The 19306-nt window shown below is 38.3% G+C and overlaps 1 protein-coding gene across 1 annotated transcript; it reads right to left on the reverse strand.

The window, feature by feature from the left end:
• Positions 1-376: 376 nt before the first annotated feature.
• On the reverse strand, positions 377-8626 carry LOC148158365 (uncharacterized). The gene is made up of 2 exons (XM_088007505.1): positions 8623-8626; positions 377-3342 (listed from the first exon to the last, which is right to left on the reverse strand). Exons 1-2 carry the CDS (start codon positions 8624-8626, stop codon positions 2087-2089), a joined length of 1260 nt encoding a protein of 419 aa, XP_087863631.1. The 3' UTR covers positions 377-2086.
• Between the last annotated feature and the right edge of the window lie 10680 nt (positions 8627-19306).

A 19306-nucleotide genomic window follows, 5' to 3' on the forward strand; every position in this document is an offset into this window, starting at 1 on the left:
ACTGGTGGTCCTGGCAGCGGACCACATCTTTTTTTTACCATTTCAAGATCCCAACCCTGTGGGAACAGTTGGAAAATGGCTTCTTCCTGTTAGCACATGATTGAGCACCAGTACACAAACCAGTGTCCAGAACATGTATTATTGCATTTTGCACAGAAGAACTTAACTGGTTTGCTCATATCATATCTAACCTCGTGGGTTGAGAATAGACACCCCTCTAGTTCTCATGTGTATGTGAAGGCAGATGACAGAATACTGTTGTCAACATTGTGTAAAATCCCTTTCTGAGCTATATCTGCCGTCTCTGTATTATTCACTCATAAACCCACATAACAATGGTCTAAATGTATCAGATTGTCTTCAGTTTGGAGTTTTTTCCTTTGAAAGGTTTAATAAAATATTAGGACAAATTCTGGTGAAAAGAAATCTTGAATGTAGATTGTTACAAGTCATTTACACTAAGTGGTAAAACAAGGGGTATTTTAGTCACATTTTGTCTTGAACTTTATTGACCATGTTTTCCATTTTACCTGTTAGCGATGATAGGATTCGTTCCATCAAGGAGATCGAGCTGGCCTTATCCTTTTTGGACTCTGATGAAGAGTTCATCCCCTCCGCTTCCTCCTCCTCCTCCGCCTCAGAATCCAATTCACCCCGAAGAGGGTATCATCGCAACATAGTAACACCAACAAGCTGAAACCTCTGGACAGGGATGTCACCATCCTGGAGTGTCGGAGCTGATCATTTCCTTGTTTGTCGATGTTTATTATCAATAGGATGGGGCCATATCAGTTTATTTATCTGTATTTAGTTTATTTATTTTAGTTATTGCAACTCTTAAATTATCTATTTGTGTAATATTTTATTTGTGTTTAAGTTAATATCTACATAATAAAAGTATTATGTGAATATAATTCATCTATTCTATTACACATTTTATTTCTGTTATTTTTCCCGTTTGCATGTTATGTATTATTGTTTTATAAATTTTATCTTTCTCCTTAGACAACAGAAATATTTGTCCAGTGTTTCCTCACTAATCAACATGAACTGCCACAGATTCTCCCATTTTTTCCCATTTACTGGTTAATTGAATCCACCGTTGTCTTCTTGATGGCAACAGCTGTGCCTCGCAGTCTGATTATGCTCCGTAGGTATTTAGTCTTTCGTTTCTTTATCCTGATTTGCGGGTTCCTTGTCGATGCTTACTGTCATTTGGGTTACCAGAGCTACCTGTTCTCGAGGTGTCTGTTCGAAATCCCACTTTAAGTACCGTATTTTCCGCACTATAAGGCGCACCTTCAATGAATGGCCTATCTTAAAACTTTTTTCATATTTAAGGCATATAGACGCTACAGTTAAGGTTGACACCCGTCCTGTTGTTCCGTACTCTACAAACGTGGATGTGTAATAATAAAGAAGTGGTCCCCTAGTACTTTATATAGTAGGCTGCCCCAGTCATTCTTTCACTCACTCAGTCTCCGTCTCTCTTCCCCCACGCCCCCGGCTTTAAATGTATAGGGGCTGGTCCCTTGGTAGCCCTAGTCGAAGAACCCCGAATGAATGTCTACAGCCACTTTGTTGACATAAAGAATGTCAACAAAACAGTCCGACTCCAGTCGGCGAGGAGAACCTTCCGCGATTGGGCCGGGGCGTGGCCGGACGATGCTCACCCTTCTCCGTTTGCGCACAGCATGTTCGTGGAGAACGTGGTGCTAAATGACCTGCAGACGACCTGATTATAGACTGTCGGTAGGTAGATAGGTCAGTCAAACTTTATTAACAAACCAGCGTTCTGACAACTATTCTAGCATTTCGCTCTTCTTCTTCTACGGGCGAAAATGAAGTCGGCGGCTGCTTACCGTAGTTGCTAGACCTGTTGTGGCTCAATATTGGTCCATATGTAAGGCGCACCAGATTATAAGGTGCACTTTTGAGGAAATTTAAGGCTTTTAGGTGCGCCTTATAGTGTGGAAAATATGGTACTAAAAACGCTGCGTTTCCTCACCTCAACCAGTTGTCTGAGTGTTGGCATTCTTCTCAACTAGCAAAATCATGACAAACCTATTTTTGATCTATATTTGATCTACTTAAATGACTCTTCCTTCTCTGCCAGATCAATTGTCTCCTGCAGTGAGGAGACCGATTCCTGTGTGGCTACTGGTGAAACGTCTTCCGTTTCAGTGGTTTCAGCTGAAGTTCTTACATCAGCGGGGGCGTGTTTCGCCAACCAGATGTGAAACGGTATTTTTTTCTTCTTGATGCGCCTGGTGGTTGGTGGCTGCACCTTCTCTCGCTGATTCAGTGTCTCCTGTGTTTTGGAGACACTGAAATCCTGTTCGGTGACCAGTGGTGTTTCCTCAACGCAAATTTCCTTTTTCAAGGAATCTGCCTGATCAACTTCTTCTGGCAGAGAAGTGTCCTGCTTATTAAGATTTTCAGTGCAAGACTTAAAGGACTCTTCCTTCTCTGCCAGATCAATTGTCTCCTGCAGTGAGGAGATCGATTCCTGTGTGGCTACTGGTGAAACGTCTTGCATTTCAGTGGTTTCAGCTGAAGTTCTTACATCAGCGGGGGCGTGTTTCGCCAACCAGATGTTAAATGGTATTTTTTTCTTCTTGATGCGCCTGGTGGTTGGTGGCTGCACCTTCTCTTGCTGATCCAGTGTCTCCTGTGTTTTGGAGACACTGAAATCCTGTTCGGTGATCAGTGGTGTTTCCTCAACGCAAATCTCCTTTTTCAAGGAAAGTGCCTGATCACCTTCGTCTTCAGGCAGAGAAGTGTCCTGCTTATTAAGATTTTCAGCACAAGACTTAAAGGACTCTTCCTTCTCTGCCAGATCGATTGTCTCCTGCAGTGAGGAGACCGATTCCTGTGTGGCTACTGGTGAAACGTCTTCCGTTTCAGTGGTTTCAGCTGAAGTTCTTACATCAGCGGGGGCGTGTTTCGCCAACCAGATGTGAAACGGTATTTTTTTCTTCTTGATGCGCCTGGTGGTTGGTGGCTGCTCCTCAGACTTAGAGGGTTGTTCCTTCTGAATTGTCTCCTGCACTCCAACGATGGACTTTTCTTCTTTGACCAGTGATTCGTTGTGCTTTTCAAAAGTTACCGCAGAAACCTCTTGGTCAACAGGGACATGTTCCTCCGACCAGGTATTAAACGGTACCTGGTTCTTCTTGTTGGATTTATTTTCAGGTGGCTGGTTGTCCCCTTTGTGATCCACCGTCTCGGGTGCTGTGGCGATCAATTCATTATCAGTCACCAGTGGAGCAGATAATCCAGAATGTAAGGTTTGGTTTGGGCCAATGCTGGACAGCAAGGACAAAATTGTTACTTGTTTTTCTGTACGGTTTATTTTAATATCTTATTTCTTCGGTACAGAATCAGAAAACCGGACATTTGGTAATCGATAAAAACAAGAACTGAAGCGGCTTAAGACCTGAAAATACAGAACTAATCTCAAGCTAAGGTTGATGGCATGCCTTCAACATACAGCCCAGTTATTGTGTTGCAGATTAATGGGTGTTTGCCTGATTATTAATTCTCATTCTGTGATTAGTACAAAACCACTGTGCAAACAGTTTTATCCCCTCACGCTACACGGTTTTGGCAGCCCGAACCCAGCAGCACCTCCTTGTTATAAAGTTACACTCCTCATGGCATCAATTCTTCATCAATAACATGCAGTGCATAAAATCCAAAGCCAAGAATTGATGGTTCACTCAGCGTGACTCTGGCTTCTGGGGGCTTTCAAATGCCACAGGAAAGGGACTCGCTGGCTGGAGCCCAACAGAATCTGCTGACAGATCTGGGTAGCTGAAATCTTATAACGAAAAGGTGTGAATTAGACTAAATAAATCAGGATGAGACGATTAAATTAAAAATTAAAAAGTGTGTCCTGATGAGAGATTTTTTTTTATTTAGATCTCCAAACATTTTTCTTACTTCAAACCTCCTGTTCTCTCTTATCTGCTCCCATTGACGCCAGTTTCAATCTGAACACATCACTTTTTGATATCCGTATCTCTTCCCTCTTTGCTAATCTGTTGCCAAGGAAACGTCATATAAGAGCGGATCATCTGAGGGTATTGGATAAATATAATCTATATGATGCATTCTTTCCATCTGAGATGGTCAGTGTGAATTGTCTGTGACCTTTTTTATCATCACTGACTATTCATTCCTCCTTAAAGAGGGCAGAGTTTCCCACACGGGTTATGCAGTTTAATAGAGATTTCCGGTGGCAAAAGGAAAACCCAGCAGCAACATGTGACATCAGATCAGCAATAATCAGGAAAAGCATCCAATTACTTTGAAAACGTGGAAGAAGCCACAAAATTACACATAATTCCAGCTAAGGACATCAAAGTACTTTGTACTTACATGTACATTTCCTATTCCTCTTTTTTGCTTCCACTGCCAAAACATTTGGGTTCAAAACAAGAGATCACAGCTCAAATTATTTCTAGTATTTAAAAACAACAACAAAAAACAAAAAAAACTAGAAAAGATGCGTTAGTCAGAAACTTTGTGGGCAATGTCTAATGTCCTGTTTTATCAACAGTCTGAGATCTGTACCTAAAGCTTTTATCATTTTTTTTACATTTTTCAGTTGAAACATTAACTTGAATCTCAGAGTTTGACTAAAGTCTAAAATCGTGGATAGTGATTAGAATCAAATGCATAAAAGAAAAACTTTCACTGCAATTTTTCTGAATCCAGAACAAGATAAATATACTGTAGTTGTTAGTGGAGGGAAAAAACATGCTTAAACACATGGAAGCTGGGAAGAATAGAGTAAAAACACTGACTGATATAAAATATATGACAATTGTTGGGTATTTTTATGAAGTCCTTGTGGTGCAATGTGTACAGTTTTGCTGCAAAAGCCTCAGTAGGAGGCTGTTAAATATGACAGAAGTATATGTGTTAGATATTGAGAATAATATGACAAAAGAAAAGAAAAACACGTGGAAACGTGAATTATGCTCAATTTTGCATAACATCCTTTCAACAGCTGCAGTCTGCCAATCAATTCCAAATAGAGATAAAGTTTAAAAGGTGCATTACTTATCATCTAGCTTTATTTTCATCTCTTTTGTAAAAACCCCCCAAAATACTTCAACATTATTTGAGAGCCGTCGTGTCCAACGTGTCGACGAGACAAAGAAGGGTCAAAGCAAGGATTGCATAAAACCGCCAAGACCTTCGTGAAAAAACTGAGCAGCATCTATAATAATGAGGGTCATTAATCCTAATAAACCTTTTCACCAAGACAAACAGAAATCCTGACAGCTTCTGTGGAAAATTGCAAAGAGAACATGAGCGGCACGGAGATGGACAGCAAAAAGTAGAGCATTTAGAAGAAAACCCGGAGAGCACAGGTGCGATTCTTTGACCGGGTCATTTGGCTATTGTGTGGCAGCGACAGCTCTAATGGAAAAAATGACAGGCAGCCTAATAGACAGAGATGGATGACAAAGCAATGGAATAGAAAAGAAAGAAGAAAGAAAATATAGATAGATGGACATAAACATAGATATACGTTGTTTGACGTCAAATGAACTGACTACATCATTTGTAATGAGCATTGCTGCAGTGATATTTCTATCAGCTGACTTGTTACCTCACTGAAATTTAGGATCACTATTATCTGAGAAAAAATTTTGAGCTGGTCATAAAAGAAGGGATTAAAATGCCTCAACCAACAGAGACAATATATGAACTGAGTGATAATTATTGAAATCAGTGTGCTCTCATCTCTTTATCTGGACAAGCTCATTTCTTATACTCCAACTTTGTCAGAGATTTATCAACGTCTGGTACAGAGATTGGTGGAGAAATAAATGTCCTAGTAGGATGATCAAAGAGAGGTTCAAAGTTCAACTCAGTACGAGTAGAAATAATTAAATCATCAAAAAATGATCTGGAAGAGAAAACGACACTGGTGACATCAAGATTATTATTATTATTATTTTTTTAAAGTCTGATCTACCTTTTAAAGAGCAGCAAATCCTTTTAGTTGCCTAATCTGAGAAAGATTTCACTTCACAAACTTTTGTAGGATGGTTCACATTTTCTCTTAGCATAGCATTAAAATAATAGTCACATTTTGACTTTCTTTTTAATTTAGTACATTTATGTCTTAATGATCTGCACATAGCCCAGTGCAGTTTGTAAGAGTGTTTGTTCTCTTTACTTTAGTCCAGACAGTCTCTGCTTTTCTGAGGTGAAATTCTTGAATTTACCGTCACCTCCCAGCAGAACCAGCTCTGGATTTGTCGCGTTGTACAGAAGATCAGTAAGTGAAGCAGCTGCTTAACTTATGGCGGAGGATGATCGACACCAGCCAACTGCGACAATGTCTGAGCTGTTAGGAAGCAAAACGATTAGTGGTGAATGCAGGTGCAGTTCAACTAGCATAAACTGTTATCTAACCTTCTTCTTTAGCTTGGTCTGTTCTAAAAATACCCTTAAAGTTAATCATGTCGTTTATGACGGATTGATTAAGCCACGTCTCTGGAAGAACGTCACAAGCTGTAGTTTGGAGCCGAAGCTTTAATCAAGTCCCTTTTGTTATTTATGATTTGCGCATTAAGGGTTGGGCACATTTCTGAATGCACATGACAATCATCTCTATGTCATGTGCATTCAGAATGAAGCGAGAGCACACAATGGTTTGATTTGGAGAAAGTGAAGAAGTGTCTGCATCACCGTCTCCACAAAGGTTTGGTGGAAGGTGCAGTTAGCCGGCTCTAATTTATAATTAGTGTCTGTTCCCTTTTTGGTAGCATGAGCCAATTAGGAGCGATGACAACCTGTAGCATGGAGTTTATCTCTTAAATGGAAGGAAAACTCTCACCTTAAAGCAAATACAATGAAAAGTAAGATTTCCATAAATACCAGACTACAGAAATATGCAAAGAAAAAAAAAAAAGACGTTACATCTTGGTGAATGCACAGCATGCATGCCGTGTTATTTAAGTTATAATTTAGAGTTTGGCTTAAAAAAAAACAATCCATACATGTTTATGTTATTGTTTTTATTCTCTGTGTGGGAACATTTTTGATGTTTGGTTGCCAAAAGCAATTACTCATTAACTTAATGTAATTTAATTACATGCTGTTTTATCTTTTAATGTGCTTAATGTGGTAGTAAGGGAGACGATCGAACATTTCAATGGTCAATACCTGGGTGTACTGCTGGGGTGAAAAGAGACATTTGTTTGCAAAAACAAAGATTTTCCTTCTACTTCTTTGTAAAATCACCTACTGCCTGTTTGTGTTGCCAAAAAAAAACAAAAAAAAAAAGATCCCTGAAGCACAGACCTGGATGAATATTCGATTTTTGCACCAGCTCATCAGATTTTTATCTGATGAGAATAAAGGAAGATTGTGTCCATGCACTTGATTGATTTAACCGGATTATTTTAAAATAGATTCTGAAGTTTGAGGCCAGATCCAGATTTTAGCCAATTCCATTTTTTTTTCTCTGAAAGAATTAGATTACAAGGAAGAACAAGAAGAGCAATAAAAAAGGTCCTCTTAGCTTTCTTATTCTTTTAGCTTTTTTATTATCCATTAGCATATGTTAGCACGCTGTGTGTGTGTAAAGGAGTATAAATACTATTTATAAAAATGAGGGCCGTATTGATGTCCCTGTATTGATTAACATGGCTCTGAGATTTCTAAATGGCTAGCCACATTTTTCGATCCAGCATCAATTACATAAAGAAGTAGAAACCAAAGAAATATATATATAAATTAGAGCAACATTGCTGTGCCCTGGTTAGCCTTCCTAGTATCTTCTAAAAGTGTTTCTCTCTCTCGCTCTCATGCAGCCTGGACGAACGATGCTGAGACGTGCGGCTAGTGATGTGTTCGCTGGAAAACGGACAAAGTGAACATCGTCAGATTCCTCAGTGCGTCACCAGTTTTAATGTTTTTTAAAATATTTTTTTTAAATGCAGGATAAGAGTCAGTTCATTCACCGTATGAACATCCACTCACTATATTACAGCGTCGTGAGTGGATGAGTCCATCCTCACACAGCTTCAGTGTTACCAAAAGATCCAAAGAGATCAAGTGATTCAATCAGAGGGTAAACTAGATTAGGGTGATTTGGATTTGTGAGGGAGGGAAAAAAAAAGTCGGAGGGGGAGGAGGGAAGTTTAAGAAACTTAAAAATTATACTTAATTAAGAAAGAAGATGGCTTTGTCTAGCCTGGAGCCCCAGTGGGAGAGCAGAGGATTACTGGATTACATGGAGCGTCGCTGGTCATGTGAGGCAGCATGGTCTACACTGACCCAGCTTACCATCTTTGAGTAAGGAAGCTAAGCCTGGCTGTGAATGTGAACACACACATGGTGCTGGCCAAGCATCCTTCAATCTCCTGGAAAGACCTCAAATGACTTCTCTATCTCTGCTTGGCTTCCTCTCATACCTCTTTTATATCTTTCCTTCTTAGTTTTTTCACCTTCTCTTCCTCTCCTGACACCTTTTAATTCTCTTGACTATTTCTGTCCCCTTATCTCCTTTTCTTCCTCCTCGTCTTTTCCTGTCTGCCTCCTCCGGGCGAAAGGAGCCTCTTTCTGCTGCATGTTTTTGCACGAACAGCTCACCCATGCCCTCACAAATCCCGCAGTATTCACTGCCTTTTGCGACCAGCGGAGTAAACAATGAAACTGAAGACGGAAGAACACCCATTTCAGAACCAGGAGCAGAAACGCGGTGGCCCTAAATACAGGACACAGGAATATTAGCCTGGGTAAGTTTAACTTTCATTGACTTGCCAGCAGCGCATACAGCCTGTGTCTTGCTACTCTAGTTTAGTGTTTGAGCAAGTTGCACAAGCAATAATTAAGTTGCTTATTTTGTTTTCCCAGCAATCTTTTTCATGATATGGCTTGCAAATTTAAAAAATATGCGATCAGCATACAGCTTGCTCCCTTTCTAGACAATATTGCAAAATTGTCATTCATCATATTTTGCATTTTTCAATGTTTTGCCCTGGCTTAATGTTTTACAGATTAAACTGACTTAAGCTAAGTGAGGTTTTTATACATTTTTCTCTTTATTTTAATCCATGCTCTGGAAGACTTCCTAAACTGGATTAATGTAATTCCATATCAAATTAGGGTTAGTATTAACTACGCACTGGAAGGTAATAGACGTATCGCATTTGCAAACTGCTGAACGCATAAGTTTGGATCAAAGATGGAGCTTTATTGTGATAAACCTCCATCTTTGAACATCATGTCATAGGAGAGCTCCTGTTGTGGGCAAATGATTAGAGGGAGCAAGCTCAGACATGGCCTAGTCAAAGACTATAGACAATGCCAAGAAAAGTTTACCTCCGTACTTAGACGGAGACAATAACAAAAGGTTAACTAGATAATTGGGAGAATCACACAAGAGAGCAGCAGACTTGAAGGCAGAGCAGAATTAGTGGAATAAAGAAACACTAAAGAAACACAATAATCCTAAGAATGAAATGAGAAAACCTACAGTTGAAAAATCAAAGTCCACATGACAGCAAAGAATAGGCTTATAACTTTTAATATACATGTATAAAAGTATATAATTTTTTTTGTTAAAAAGGCGCAAAACTACAACCAAAAGTATAATTTCATTAAATCTTAACATATTAAATTGTATAATGCTGCAGCGTTGAATATTAATCAGTTTTATTCATATTTAACATTTAAATTATTAGTGCTACCAGTCAGCGCTCAGACTTACTTCAGCGATAAAATAAAAAATGAAAATGAATTAACTATACATACATTTTTATACATATATGGATAATTTTGTTGTTGTTTTGCATATTGAATTTTACCTTCCAAGTTAAAGGGAGATTTTTTTTTTCTTTCGAAATAGTTTATTGGTACTTGGGACATTTTAAACATGGCATCGCAACGTTATACAGAAACATTTTTTACATTTCTCTTAACAAGTACAAGTAAATTAAACTAAAAGAAGATAAGAAGAAGGATATTAAAACAAAATCTCTGTATGTTAAAAGTTTAGCAGGACCGGAGTGACTCCTTACGTTGAAGCGAGATATAATTATTGAGAGGACAATATATTAGAACTGCGACTTGAGAAATATTCTTTAAATCCGTGTCAACCATCAACTTAACACTTAGTGTATTCAAAATTATTTTATGGCTTTTCATAAATGCTGTTAGACATAAAATTTTAATTTCACAATTTATTATCCTAACTCAAATATATCTTCCTTTTGTATGTTTCTATTTTTATACTCTATAATAAAGTAATATTGTTTTAATCTTTGTAAACTATTTTGCTTGCTCTGTTTGAACTGTTTTATGTTATAAGCTACTGTGACATAGCATAGTCCAACTAAACCCATTTATTAGTAAATTAGTACATCTAAAGTCCAACAATTAATTCATAATTAAATCATTTGAGTAAAGAAGTGGTTTTTCCCCCAAAGGTTTTTTAACTCCATGTGACGTTTTAGCCACATTTTTACATCACAGCTCTGTTCCACCCGATGCGCTTCATATATTTTCTGAAGCTAGTAAAAGTATGATCAATTTTTTCCTTTGTTTTAACCAACTAGATTAGCATGTTGATGTTGAAGTCTTGAAGTTTGGGTTAACAAAGACGTAAAGAGTAAGACGAGTCGATCCCTCCACCAGTCGTCTGTGTCAAGCGCCTGCTGCCCATCTGGCAAAATCAGACATTTTTCTACTCATTTTACTGGGGAGCTGAGCAAGTGTGCACATGGTGAAATATGAAGACACAAGTGCCTTTTAATACTCATTTCATTTACTTTGTTAATCAATAAACTCACTCACCGTATTTGCCTGGAAACCCAGACCCAGGTTTGAGAGAAAGAGTTAATGTGACTGGCTATTGTCTAGATGTTCTCACATACCTCGAATGTTCAGCCGACACGGATCTGATTCAGTCACTTTTATCTCAGTTTGGACATTTCAAATGCAAACTTAAGGGTCACAAACAAGGCATGGGCCAGCAAAACATTCTGTCAGTATGTTAAACTGCTTCACGGTGGGAACAAACAAAACATACGTGTCATCATCTAATAGCTTTTATTTAAACCATAAAAGTAGAAGTTATTCCCACCACAGCCAATGTAATGTAACAGCTCGATCATGACAGTTAAAATAATATTATGAGGAAAAATCCAAAACATCTTATAAATTTAGAAGTAGCTTTCAAGTTCATATTACACAAAATAATATTACTTTTTGTTATCCCCCTCTTTATAAAGCTTCACAACACGCTGACATCAGCTGGTTAGTTAGTTGTGCTATCTGCTCTGGTGCCTGCTGTTTAGTGTTTCACAGAAACACAGCTCATAGCTATAACATGATGGGCTTCTGTGTTTATTTGTGACTGTATTTTCTTTACAGCCACAGAATATTTTTGTAACTCCGGCCCTCTGTCTACTGACCGGACATTCGCTGGTTTCGGAAAATAAAAAACATGATGGCAAGAAACTTGATGGTATTATGAAGTAAGAAAGTGCTCAAGGCAGATCTGTTGCAGCAACATAAATCAAAGATTTTACTTTTGCCATTTTGACAAATTTGCTGAGAAGGCAGTGAGGGGAAAGAGCAGAGCGGAGGGAAACATGATCCCTGTTCGCTGTCCCCACCATGGATCCAACTTTCACCATAGACTGAATCAGACAGAGTGAAGGATCATTTACTTTGTTTTTTAAGCAGCAACAAACTGCAAATAACTCAAAACTTTATCAAGTTGTAAACTGGTTTGTATATTTGCAGTTTTATTTATTTATTTTTTTTATCTTTTCAATTTTTTTCCATTGAAACTCTTGGAAAGCGTGATTCATTGCTAGTTACTGGGAAAACCTTTTTTGACATTAATGGGCATGCTTTTATTAAATCAGTGATTTATATTAAACTCAGTTATGCACAGGCTGCACATCGACTTGTCCTGTCGTCTAACGAAGGACTCAAGTGAAGAGCTGCTTTGCTTAAAAGGATCTTAAATGGTGGATCTAATTGCTAAATGCAATTTAACTCTTCACTCAATGACTTAATTACAAAAATATAGCAAGTCACCAATGTGTTTGCACAAAAATTAGTGCTATAGAGAGGCTTTTTCTAGGTATTTTATGGGTTTTTCTTTTTTAAAGCAAAGCAAAAAAAATCTCTGGGTCAAGACATTCCTGTTTAACAGTTTATTAGAAATGCTGAATTTTATTTTCTGGGAAGAACTACAAAAACTACACTGAATTAAAAAAATACTTTTTATAACTTGGATCAGGTAATATTGAGAGACATTCTGGGACAAAAGTCAGTGTAGCTATTAAACTTATTTCAGTATCTTTACACACTAATATTTATTGGGTTTTTATATGACAGATCAACTGTCATATATGATCAATTTACCTTTTCATTTTTCAAAACATTTAGATATGCATACAAAATCTGAATATGTTACTGAAACAACCCACATAAACTTATGTTTGCAGGTTACTTTATTATTCCCCCATAGAGAAGAATTTGCACTGTTCAAATGAGACCTAAAATGAACTTTTTTGATTTACATGCAAAACATTACTTTGTGTGGCAGAAAACTAACAGTGAGTAAAATTGTGAAATATGGTGCTGGCAGCGTCATGCTGTAGGTGTGTACTCCTACATAGCGGACAAGGAAAGTGGTTGAACCTGATGGATTAATGTGGATGGGGCTGAGTCCAAAGCAATACGAACAGAAACCTGTTAAAGGCTGCAAAAGACTTGAGACTGGAGCAGAAAACTACTCTAAGCATACAAGCCAGAGCTTTGTGTCAGAAAGGCCCAGTCAAAGTCCAGACCTCAATCAGATTAAGAATTTGCGAGGCCTGAAAGCCGATGTTCATGAATGTGACTTATCTTGAACTATTTCGCAAAAAGAGAGAAAAAAAAAAAACATCATAAACAAATGTGTGTAAAACTGGGGCTGAGCTGATCTTGAGAAATGGCCTGTTATTCTTACAGCTTTAGTTGCAGCTGAAGTACTGACTCAGGCGGGCTGATAACAAATGTACCTCACACTTTTGATATCTTTATGTGTAAATATCTACAGTATTTTACAAATTCTCAGTGATTTATATTGAATTAAATTAAACTCAAATTCTCACGGTCTTCTCCCCACAGGCAGGCGACCGTGGGCTGTCCTTGTTTTTCTCAGTTCCAGCTGCACGAACTCTTCTTATGGAATTAACCTCACAAACCTTGAGCATTTAGTGCTAGATTTGGTGTGCACTGCTGTCTGATCCAACCTAACGTAACCCTTCCCACCTGTCGCCACAAACCGTCCAACCTGCTGCTTCCCTTCGACTGACACGGCACCGCCGAACGCTCTTAAAACTCGCTTTGTGCGACAGAAATGGTTTCGCCGTCCAAACAATGCGAGCATAATGGTATTCAGACAAGGACTTTTGACCTTATACATAAAAGCATTCTGATATCAAGATAAAAGTGTTATTTCCATCACTTTTATTGACAACATTTTAAAAAATAACTTAAGTTATTGACTGATTGATTCCAAATATTAAGTCAATAAATATCATAGGATAATATTTCAATGTTCAAATGATTGGTGTTATGATGTGTATTCATAAGAAAGAGCCCAAGAAGAGGTGAAATATGGATCCAGCAGCTAAATGACATTAGATGGACGGATAAAATAGAAAATGAGAAAGACAGAGCAACTCAAAAGGCCGTAAGAGTCGATTTCCTCCCTCTACTCCAACAATCATCATCATCATCATCATATACCTGAACACTAAACCATTAAAAATAAGATCTCTGAAAACAGGCCAGCTGCTCCTGACTTTAAAATGAAAACGTTAAAAGTCGCCCATAACTCTGTGCGGACAGTCCGTACAAAGACGCGCTGATCCGGCTTTTCTGCGTGGTCCTCATTAGTTCCTACTAATCGGACCTGGCCAGGTTCACCTGAGGAGAAACCACAGGAGGCGCCAAGAAACCCGGGCGAAAATACTGAGAAGTCCTTCCAACGGAGTTTAAATCAGTTTGACTGATTTAAGGCTTTTATTACAGCTGTTTGTTATTGAATTGTTTGTAGTCTTAGAATAAATCACCTAAACTTAGGTAGCTTAACCACCTCTACAAATCATTAAATTATTCTAACCCCCCCGTATGGACCATTCAAAATTGCTCAGGTGTTAGCAATAAACAGATTTCACACTTTTACCTTTAACTTTTAAATTAATTAACATTTTAACAGTTTAATAAAGCTACCATTACAAGGCTTTGGTCAAAATGACACTTTAAATCCAACTTTTGCAGACTACTGCTATCTGAAAATGATTGAACACACTGACTTAACACACGTTTGCAAATCAGGCGTGGTCACAAACCAACCTGATACCATTAACCGATGGCTTCATTAGTTGAATTAGGCTTGAAACAGAACATTGTGTAGTTACATCACATGCTAAAGCTAAAGGAATAGTGGCTGGATCACCTGGACGCAGCAGGAAGACGAAGGCATCAATTACAGGTGACCAAAACACCTGCGGTAAGACTTTGCGGCAGCAGCCACTGCAGTTTCAGTTTCTGAGCACTGATATCGTGAGAGTCATACAAACACTACTGAGCCAAAACCTCCAATTTTCCCCAAACTTTATAAACAATCCAAAGCAGTTTTGTGGTTCTATTTTGGCGAGTGACGAGTGAAGAACCAGAACTTGTTGGGCCAATGAATCAGCAGTACTGTACGTCTGGAGGAGGTAGAAATAAGCATGCTGAATACATCATGATGCATAGCAGAGGTTCAGGGGTGCTGTGGGGTTCAGTCAAATATCTGAAAGTCTTTAAAAAACTATCAACCTGTCGATGAAGCATCTGAAGCTTTGAGCAGGACAATGACTCCAAGCATATCTCGAAGTTCTTTAAGGCTCGATTTCAGAAGAAGTCCTGGAAGATACTGCAATGGTCAACAGACCTGCACTCTATTGAAAAATTCAGGTTGGATTTGGAAAAGGCGGATACAGCACACAAACCCAACAATGAGAAGGAACTGGAGGCTTTGGTCCATGAAGCGTGGCTGCAGATTTCTCATGACAGCAGAGATGAGCTCTACTAAAAACCAAAGATGCTGACATGAACAGGTGTGGTAGTTGTTCAAAGTGGAACTGCGTGATTAATTTGGAGAATCCACTTGCATTATCAGCCATATTACACTGTTAACATTGTTCTTTGGTGTGTTTATTACACAAAGCAGCTAGTTTGTATGCATATGCAGTGGGGTTTGAAACATTTTAAATCTGCAGGGACATTTATTTTGATTTGACACAGTTGTGGTATTTATGTCTGGAACACCATCAACTTATTGGTTGTTAAGCTGTGCTGCTGTTCTGCATGAGGCAAAAAAAAAAAAAACATAGAAAAAGAAAAAGCTTAGAGCTTCAGTTTATCATTAATGCTCCATCACATAAAAATCAAACAGCCTCTGCATCTGTGGTGTAGCTCACTAAGTTTTGGTGAAATGGATAAAACTGTACAGCTTAACCTACCTATAAATAACATGAAAAGGAAAATGCAGACGTGTGTGAAAAGGTAAACATTTTTCTTTTATGAACATGGAGGAGCATAAAGTGAATTCTCAAGAACTAGCAAATCAAATAAAGTGTCATAATGTCAGCGTTGGCTGTAAACGTGTTCTGCTGTGTCGACGTCATCGAGCATAAAGAAAAACGGAGCAAACTTTCGACTGGCGGCAGCTCCTGTGTGGTCGAACAGCTCTATGACTCCAACCTAATCCATTTAACTGTTTGGTAAACATTGACTTGCTTGCAGCCTAGCTGAACTGGTCCTTTTGTTGGCCTCCAGATGAAGTGACGCATTTATCGTCCTAATCTTAGCCGCTTTCACGTCCTCATTGGCTCCTCGCGCTCGTTTTTCCCCATGTTTATTGAGCGCCGCGCCGCAGGAAAACAAAGCAAAAAAAAAAACATGTGGCACTGCCAAAGAGAGGCAGAAAATAACACGTACCAATACGAAAATACGAAAAAGGAAACATCAAAGAAGTTCTCTAATTTAGAATGAAAAGCTTCGATTTCTATCTCGAAGTCGAAGAAAACCAAACACACGACACTGGGTTGAAAGAAACCCCTTCCCGTAAGCAATAATAACGTCTAGCAGCATGACGATGATAGCATTCAGCCTCCATTTGCGAGTAAAAGGATTATTTAAAAAAAGAAATCAAATTCCCAGCAGGTCAGACCTCTATTTATTTCTTATCTAATTGGCACAGATTAGAAGCTTTCATGGTGGAGAGGCAAACACATTTACCGTGAGGTGTAAGCGAGCGGGAAACACTTTCTGTAGAAAAATCACACGCTGTTTCTCTGCTAAAAATGACTTTGCTCTGGCAAGGCTAAAAAGTGTAATCCTAAAGTAGTTTTTTTTTAAAAACAGTATTTAACCTGCTACTTAACCCAAATGAGGTACTTTATCAGTAAATTATCTTAAAAATTAAAAAAAGAGAGAGAAAAAAGTGAGTTGCATTTTTTTTTTCAACTTTGAACAGAGGAAGCAGCAGATTCAGGATGTGCGTTTGAGCAAACAGAAAAGTAAACACAGAGAAGAGGCTTATCCGGAACAGATTAGCCACTTCTCACGTTTACCACTCACTACAAGCAGAGAGATAGGGATTACATCCATCATGATGGGATTACAGCTATTGGAATAAAAAAGGTAACACTTACAGGCCGAATTAATGTCACTTTGGAAAAAGGAGATGCTGTTGATGGGAGAGAAACCATCTTTGCCAAAAGTCGAAATTTTGTTTGTATCGAAATTGCTAAGAGAGACGGTAATCTTGAATCAGAATGCATTAAAAACAGAGACGCTTGTTTTAAATCTTTTAAATCCACTAACATGTCTCCTAGAACAGAGCTCGCAAAAGATCAGCGTGATCGCATAACATCTATGGGAGATTTCAAAATAACGCTGCTGATGCTGTATGAACATGCATCAGCAATGCATTTAATTTCACCGTCAGTCAAAAATGTATTTTTGGAATTGAATCTGCCTGATCCCAAAGAGTTTTGAGAAAATATTCTGTAGGCCAGTGAGACACAACTGGAGATTTTTGGAAGATCCAGATTAGTTTTTATGTAAAACTAACAGTATTTCATGAAAATAACATCTTACTGATAGTCAAACATAGTGATAATAAGGGCTGCTCTGCTTAGTCAGCATCAGGACAACTTGCCAAAATTGATTAGGAAAGGACTGTGTGACCTCGGGTCAGGCTTACTTTGGTTATGCAGCATTGCAATGATCCAAACCACAGCAGGAAGTCGACCTCTGGTTGCCTCTCAGAGCGCAAAATAAAGGTTTTGGAATGCCCTAGTCAAATCCCAGCTTTAATCCAATTGTGATTGTGTGGAATTGATGTCCTTAAGCAAGTTGTATGGCAGAGTTAGAACAATTCTGTAAAGAAAAGTGGGTCAAAAGTCACTCCTAAACAGCGCTGTTAGGAGAGGCACAACCAGTTATGAGGCTTAAGGGACGATTCATTTTCCAACCTGGGTCAAACCGGTTTGGGTTGCTTTCCCCCCCTTTTAATAAATAAAATCATTGTTTGAAAACTCATGTTTGTCTTCATGCAGGTTATCTTGGTGTAAAGTTAAAATTAGTTTAAAGATCTAATTCAACACTAAGTGTGTCAAAAAGGTGAAAACAGAAATCCAGATGTGTCTTTTACATTTGATGCACTGAATGTTTTCCATGTTGGCTTCATTTCAGTAATAATGATTGATTCCCCTGACAGCAATATCTCATTATGACCCACAATAAAACTATAGTAGATTCATTCAAAGCAAAATAAAAGATAAAAAGTCATTACTAAATAACGCTTCTAGCATCATGTTTATACCCAAGTTGCTGTTTTGCTTTTGCCCACATTTTTCTACTTGCTCAGTTCAGAGACCAGCAGGACTCTCCGTACTGTGACCTCTGACCACAGTGGACTTAGTAGCTTTAAATGTTGGGTGTCTGGAGGCTTATTTGACACCTGTCAACATTCATTACCACAACCCTCCATTTGGGGTTGCACTGACATTTTCAGTGGCACTTCCTTGAAAAAGCTGGATTTATTAACAAAATGAAAGCACATTCAGTTTAAGTTACTACAATTTACAGGAAACGTGTTGCATACCGCACGTCTCCTCAGGCGAGTTGTGTTCACACAGGCGTCATTAATAAAGCATCGTGCTACAAATGAGTAGCGAGTTTTGACTCGTACATCTTGACTGACACCTACTATCCTGTTAGGGTTCATGATTTCTTATATTTAAAAATATTAGACCAGCTATTAGTATAACGAGGCAGGATAATTAGAAATGTCTGCAGCAGAAATGCTACATGGTATGAGTGGAAGACGATGCTGTTGTCCCCAATCGGTGTTTTTGTCAACAAGCAGGACTCTCTGCTGTGTTTTAGGGGAATTTCGTGACATTTAGAACAGCATCTATTATGTCTCCGCCAGTCGCTTTTCACACAGAGGGACATTTCCGTTTTTTAATGGCTTGTTAGAAAGCATGCAGCTATTTGTGTTCACGACGAGAGTCGCTACCACTAACAAGCAACTGTTTAGCTTCAGTCACCAAAATGTGACAATTTCTTGGTGAAAGAAACAAGCTGGAAGATATTAAATATTGATTTCTTCTGTTGCCAATTTAAAAAACTGTAAACAATTACATAAGACAAAAAAAAGAGGATCAAGTTGCACCGTTTTCCTGACTGGCAGTGTGAAGATTCATTTGTTTTAGTCTTTAGGCACCATTTAAAACCTTACAATACTTTGAATTCATTATCTCTAGTAAGTTTTTATAAAACAACTATAAGACAGCTCAAAAGAAAAACACTATAATTTACCATAATTGTAATACTGTACAAAAATATAGCTGCCATTTAATGAATTCAGTTTGGTTCTATTTTTCTGATTTCTGATATTTTAGATGTTTGCTGACGTGTGGCTTTTCAGACAGTGCGGAGCAGTTCATCTACCTTCGATCAGCTAAATGTCTCCCTAATGAAGCTCAATAATAATAACTGGGTTTCCATAATGAAAAGCGTTCTCTGCGTATTGATTTGTTACAAGATCCAAGCCTCACTGCCGAGTGGCACTGATCCAAATCAGCTCTGACCGCTGAGCGCCTCGTCCAATCCTGAACATTTGGATTTTTTTCTTTTCTGTTCATTAAAAAAAAAAGAATCCTCTCATGATTTTTGGTCTGCAAACAAACAGCTTTGTACTTTGATA

Source organism: Poecilia mexicana, unplaced genomic scaffold (assembly GCF_051168715.1).
Source record: "Poecilia mexicana isolate PSO_F unplaced genomic scaffold, ASM5116871v1 scaffold_7, whole genome shotgun sequence".
NCBI lineage: Eukaryota > Metazoa > Chordata > Actinopteri > Cyprinodontiformes > Poeciliidae > Poecilia > Poecilia mexicana.